This window comes from Centruroides sculpturatus, unplaced genomic scaffold (assembly GCF_000671375.1).
Source record: "Centruroides sculpturatus isolate CEXI.00-Female unplaced genomic scaffold, Cexi_2.0 scaffold666, whole genome shotgun sequence".
NCBI classification, from domain to species: Eukaryota; Metazoa; Arthropoda; class Arachnida; order Scorpiones; family Buthidae; genus Centruroides; species Centruroides sculpturatus.
In genome coordinates, this window is record NW_019384928.1 from 149080 (window position 1) to 156186 (window position 7107).

The window sequence follows — 7107 nt, forward strand, 5'->3', positions numbered from 1 at the left end:
ACCTTTTTTGAGTTTATGCCGTTGAAATAAATAAATAATAAAAAAATTAAAACATTTGTCGGTTTTGTTTACACGTTTATTGGGCCGCATTGGAACTTGCCTTGGGCCGCATGCGGCCCGCGGGCCGCGGGTTGGACACCCCTGCCCTAAATTATGCAACCTGGATCTTGATCTTGAAAATCATTAATACAAATTCTCAATAAAGCAGCCTGAACTAACAACTGTTCTCCTAGTGATTCATTTTAACATGAGTTAACTGTAGTTACTAACAACTTTGTAGAAGACAAAAAAAAAAAAAAAAAAGAATAAAGTAGCATTTACTCCCTTATTCTCCTTGTTTTTAACAAATTACATTCATTGCTTGTTTTTGAGAACTTAATTCTAGGAAACTCATTTGATTCTTGTCTGTGGTTAATTCCAACAAAGACCTTGTGCTTTTATCTTTTATCCTCTTATCACATGGCTCATTTTTCTGAAAAGGTTCAGACTCATTTTTTTTAATATAGTTTGTCATCCTTTGCAGTGAATGAATGACCATTATATCTGGAGGCAATTATACTTTTGTCCACAGCAAGTGTAAATTTATTTTTCTACTTTATTCAGGTTAAGTTAAATTCTTCATAACTAAAACACTCATCTGTTTCTATGTTGAACAGGCTTCTAGCTTAAAGTAAAATTTAACATAGAAAATTGTTCTTTTTCAGTTTTTTTTTTTTTTTGTTTGTTTAGGCAGATTTCTGTTTTATTCAGGTTTCATTAGACAGGTTTTACTGTATTTTTATTTTTCAGTATTACTTTTTTCTACTGTTTGTATTTGTTATTATTTATTAATTAAATTATTCAATTATAAAAATATGTTAATAAAATATTAATAAAGAGAATATTTGTATATTCTTTGGATATTGTTAAATTTGTTTTCATTGGAAAAATTGATAAAATCATTGTTTTATATATATTTGAGCAAATTTCCTTTTTGTAAATACAAAATGGGAATTTAGTTTAGAATATATTAGTTAAGAAAAGCTGTTTTATATATTTAAAAAAGAGGGATTACAGGTTATTTAACTTTTCTGATACATTGTATTAAGCTTATTTGCAAATTATAAATTGTATTTCCTTTAGTGTATTATCTAATACTTAATCAAAAATAAATAGATAAAACAATTTAAGTATACCAATGTAAGTTGTCAATAGCTGTATCAGCATTGAAACATTTTTACTTTCACTTAATAATAAATTTGAATATTCTTAAATATCTGCCATAAAAATTAGTCATATTAAAAATTTTAAACAAATAGCATACAAGATTACTGTAGAACAAAATCTTTTGAAATTATTTAAATACTTTAATTAATTTTTGTGATAAATTACAATAATTTTAATTAGTTTGATTTGACATTTTTAATAATTTTTTTATACAGTTATTATCAGTCTTAACAAAATATGAAGATTATATTGAATATATTCATTTCTCAGATCAATACTCTGGTCCAAAACAACAAGAGTAAGTAAAAAGTTTTGTTTAATATTGTTATTGACTTATAAATTTGAAAATATCTCTGCATCAAATCTATTATTGAATTACTTTACTAAACATTTGTTAACTCTAAGTTCTGAAAATTTGTTTTTGTGTACTGGAGATAAAATTATTTTTTCCACTCAGTCTTCAAGGAAATTTGTCAAACAAGTTTTCCTTCAGCCAAATTTGTCTTGACCAGATTAAGTCAATTTTGGACAGTTTTGTGTTTAAAGAGTTAAAAGAGATGTTTTGAAAGTTCTTTTGGATCAAATAAATTTTAGAGTTCTTGCAAATTCAGAAATGGAAATATGTTACGTATGTCATTCAAATCAGTATTGCTAATTTCAATATCTGTAATTTAAGTTTTGAATAAAGTAATCACTAACTTATTAACCATTCAAAATAGAATTATTAAGTTGCACCAATTATTTCAGTTATTCACTAAATTCTCAACATGCTGAATGAAAGTAATCAAGAAATGTTTTTATTAAAATATTTCTAAACCTGTTAGCCATTGGACTGACACATACTTTTTGTTTAAAAAAAATGTATGACATACCTTGTTTATACACTGCTGTTCATTAAATTTGTAGCCTTGGAAAAATGCATCATATTGGAATTGAAACTTTCAGGATGGATAGGTCATATTAGAATGTAAAAATGATTACAAATGCAGATATGTACAAGTTAGATTCCTGTAAACTTTTTCACAATAGATGTAGCTGACTAAGAGCCAGTTCCCAGAACTTCATTAAGTGATTATTGGCAGTTCTGGTAATGTAGCAGTATCCTTAGGGACTATTTGTGTTGCACTCCTATTCCTGTTTCAGACTCATACTTCAGTGAAGAGGATGAAAGACAAATATCTTAAACTTTTGAGTGAGAGAGACTTGTGGGAATATGAGATAGTGGGTTATCATTCTAGATCGTCAATATTGGATGGAATGCAAGCACAATGATGATAGTATAGCATTAATAGTTAGAATAGGATTGGATCTAATTTCTACAATTGTATGTAAATAGACTATATTTCATTTTTCTCAAAATAAAAATTAAAAATATAGTAAACAGTATGAAAATGAACTTGGAAGCTCTGATTATCTAAAATCCCTATAATAGAGACAAAAAATTTAAATGTTAAGATTAATATTCATATTAATGTTTTAGATAGAAAGAAGACTATTTATTTATATCTTAGATCAAGAAAATCCATTCTAAATACTGTAAACTTCAGACATCAAGTAAATTATGTTTTTCTTATTCTATATTCAAATAATACATTTGCTAGTTTACTGCAATTTTTGAGTTTTTTTTTATCAATACATTAACATAAAATAAATGAAATAATAAAGATCCATTAATACAGTGCTACAAGAGATCAATATTACAATATACTGAATTCTTGAATTAAATATAAATATTAATTTATTTTCAATATTTGCAATACTTTTGTTATAAAGACACACTGATTCAGTGAATTATTAAATCTATCAAAATAAATGATTGATTTTATACATTCATTCCAAAAGTTAGTGTACTTTCTTGCATTACATTCAGTAATAATTTTTGGTTTTATTATGTAACATTGATTTCAAATTATTTCCTAAACATAAACTTCCAAGACCAGGCATGGCCAACATATGGCCCGTCTAATGAATCTACGTGGCCCACAATCAATCTTTCAACATTAGCTAGTGAAGTCCGAATAGCTCGATGAAAAATTCTGACGCCTAAAAAAAAAGGTCAACAACTCACTGTGCATTTAGAGTTAATGCTCCATTACAAATCTCCTAAGTACAGCATAGAATGTTGATAAAGCATGATAATGTGAAAAATGTATCTGTAATCTCTATCTACGATTCAGTCTCTACGGGGTGACACCACAATGAGATCTCACACCACCTCAAAATCTTCCTAGGGCAGCCTCTGCTTTGGTCTGTGGAAAAAGTTTTCTTTCCAATTCGGCCCGGGGCAAAAACTGTTGGCCACCCCTGTCCAAGACTATTAAATTAAAACAATGATTATGATACTGATTAACTAAATTAATATAAAAATGATAATTTAAGTGAATGATTTATAAATAAACATACAAAAACTTTAACTATTTCATTGTGCAATTGATCAATATTATAAAGGTAGAAAAAAAACACTATTTCTATTACTTTTTTTGTAGTAATTTTTGTGACATTTAACTGTTACTTTTAATTCCCAGATGAGGTGTGGATCCAATAATTTCATTTAGGTGGTGTACTTCATGTGAATATTGATTATTTTTAGTATCAAGAATGTGTTCATAAAAATATGATTTTAATCTGGAAAAAGAAAATGTTTTTATTTCCAATATTTTACATCAGTATGCAATACAATTCTTTATTTTCAAATGAATTTAAAAGTAACATCCATCTTGGATGTTTTCTCACTTAAGTTTATGTCAATGTCTTTTATGTGTCATCAACAAAATAACTTAAGTGCATTAAATCTCTCTTCATTCTTGCTGCTTCGTAAATCATCTTTTACATGTCCCAATAACAAATTTGCTCTTTCAACACCAAATGAAATTACTGGTATTAATAAAAGATTAAGAACTTTAGTACTATTTGGGAATATTTTAGAACAACTTCTGCTATTAGATAATGTTGATTTTATACTGTCAGTCTTATCATAAAAGTCAAGCCAAACCCTTTCTTGCAGTTTCAGCTCATGTTTAAAAGATTCAGCATATGGCAAATTGTCTAATAATTTAAAATTTTATTTGCTATTTCTTCACTTAATTCTCAGCTCGTATTTGATGGAATCAGGTAGACCCCTTAATCACATTATTAGCCATTATCTACAACCTCAGGTTAAATTGATAAATCAGAGAATCTATAAACAATCTATAAATTGCTTGCTTAGAGTATACTATTGGGTTATTTCCTTCAATATTGTTTCGATGAATTTACTTTCCATGCATACAGGGTACCATTAGAGTCAATGTTTGCTAATTTTGTTATCATTGTACTCTTACTGTACAGTACATAAGATCAAATTCTGAAGTATCTTCCATAGACTGTTCTAACACTGATTTCAAGTGAGACACCATTTCAAATGCTTACATAATATCTAAAGTTGATTGTTGGAGTTTTATAGAGAGACCTTTAATGTAACTGAAAAAATGCAGAACTATTTGGCTTTCTAGTTGTTCTATGGAAAACTCTTCTCTATTTAGGATTTTAGGGAATGCATATGTATCCTCTGCACCCCTGGATTACCCTGCAGATGTAGATCAACATCTTAAATTACATAAGAAGATATTTTATATAATTTAAACAATCAAATATTCATTAATAAAGAGTAAAGAATATTTAAATGTATTTTATTATAACAGAAATTATGAAGTTTTAATGTGTACTGTTATTAACAATGATTTAAAATAATGTACACACAATTTTGTTAATTTTATTATTTATTTACTAGAGAATCCCAGCCAACTAAATTGCCAGAAGTGAAGAAAGTTCTTCTGTTTGGATTTAATGGTACTAATTTCTTTTAGTATACATTTTATATTTTATTTTCCTAATAATTTTTTTTATTTTTAACAGTACCAGGCAATAGTCATGTAACTGTAGATGTCATGGAAGAAACAAAGCCATTATTGCAATTAGTATTTTATTGTATTGAAAAAATACGAAGATTTCACTTGAGTAAAGAGGTTAGTTATCATATGTTAATGTTTCATGCAAATGAGAAATTGTTGATATCAAAATTCAAATAGATGTGATATTCTATAATCATGTCTTGTTTTTTATATACTAGGTATTCACTTTAATGTTTATCCAAGTGATCTTTCTAGCATTGCATGAATATACACATATGATGCATTAGTTCCATTGTGATGTTTACAGTTAAATAGATAAATTCATCCTAAAAAGAGATATATATAGATTGCAAATTAGTTTATGACAATATGCAAATTTTCCAAAATAAGCACAATATGGAAATTAAAAGTTGATCCTGACTAATCATGTAGCAACACACATTTTTTTTACATTCTATTAAAGAGCTAATATCATGTATTCTGCTATTTGGTAGAACACATTGACATCTGTGGTAATAACTACTGTGAAATGATTATACTTTATGGAGAAATGAGATGAAATTCATGAGAAGCATCACATAGGTATAGGTCTTGGTTCAACTGGAAAGCATTCTTGAAACCTATGACAATTCTGGATATATGCTGCTTGATGGAAATTGGTAGCACAGTCAGAATTCATAGTCCTAGTTGTCCTTGTCTTCTTGACATTGAAGTTTTGGCATAATTCCCTGCATACCCACATACATAAAGAAGCAAGCCAGTGTGGACTGCAGCAGCCACAAATACATTGAATTTTGTTTCTAAGACATGTTGCAGATTACTGTTAATAGGCATTCAACAGTTATCTGCAAATATTTTTTATCTTCAACTGGCACAACATGATATTAAATTTACAACAGTATAACAAAATATGAAACACCAGGTATATTTTACACTAAACATCTGATATGGCATCTATTCATCGTCATTATACCATACTGACAGCACATCCTACACACTACAGTGGACAAATGAAGCAACTATAGCAGGTGTAGTACCAGAGAGATAATGTGTCAGCATCATTCAACAATCAATGGATGAGAAAATACAGTCCTGTTCCATGGCCACCATGACCATTGGATTTTTCCAAAAAGCAGCACTGGTGATATTCGCAAGCTGGAAAAGTAAATTTGAGTGGCTTATAGGATAGTGATGCCAGTCATCATGATATCAATAATACAATTTTTAATTAGCTTTATGTTTTTATTGTTGCTGTAGGCAGTTATTTTGAACATGTACTAAATATAAAAAATGCATAAATTTAGCAAAAGAAAGCTATTTTAAAAAATATTAAAACTTTAAGGTTAAAAAATTAATCAACCGTTGTTTTTCATCCATAACTGCATTTAATCAGAGAGAAAACCAATACTAAGATATTTTGATGGTAGTATTTTTTATCACTATGCATTTTGGGTGTTTCTTAATCTTTTTAATAATTTTTATATTGCCTCTTCAGGCAATACAAAAATTTTTTTTGCAAAAAACAGAAGTTCATTTATACATTTTCCATAATCCACAAATCATTGTTCCTACCAAAAAAAGCTATGTTGATTTTTATTTATCCTTTATAGTTAGAGGTACTTTGTACATTATGTTAAATCATCATAAAATGATTCCCTTCAGTTAAATTTTCCATCTCTCCTGAGTGTAAAGATATGTATTACTACAGAACTTCTGCACAATTTACATACATCCCTTTTTTAAATTTACTTTACTATATATACCACTGAAACTAATTTACTACATGCATACACTTGTGCAATGCTGGAAAGATCTAACTATGTAATATTTTAAACAAATTGTAATTTCCAAATTTTCCTAACATGTAATAATAAATTTATTAGGCTTTGGATGAAAACATTGTAATGAACATTTATTTATTGTGACATTATCACAATGCTGGGATGTAGCTTTTAATCATATTCTTAATTTATTCAATTTAAAATATATGTTCTTCTAATAATTTAAAATT

General features: G+C 27.8%; 1 protein-coding gene across 2 annotated transcripts in view; it reads left to right on the plus strand.

Annotated features, from left to right (window-relative positions):
* The window catches only part of LOC111631940 (coiled-coil domain-containing protein 47-like), a 53269-nt gene that overhangs the window by 33391 nt on the left and 12771 nt on the right, over positions 1-7107 (plus strand). Inside the window, exons 8-10 of one of the 2 annotated variants that reach the window (XM_023376280.1) lie at positions 1422-1504; positions 4976-5034; positions 5101-5288. In XM_023376280.1, coding sequence (XP_023232048.1) covers positions 1422-1504; positions 4976-5034; positions 5101-5273 — 315 coding nt within the window. In that variant the 3' untranslated portion in view covers positions 5274-5288. Of the gene's footprint in view, positions 1-1421; positions 1505-4975; positions 5035-5100; positions 5289-7107 lie in introns of those variants that run through there. The other variant, XM_023376281.1, reaches the window with a different exon arrangement.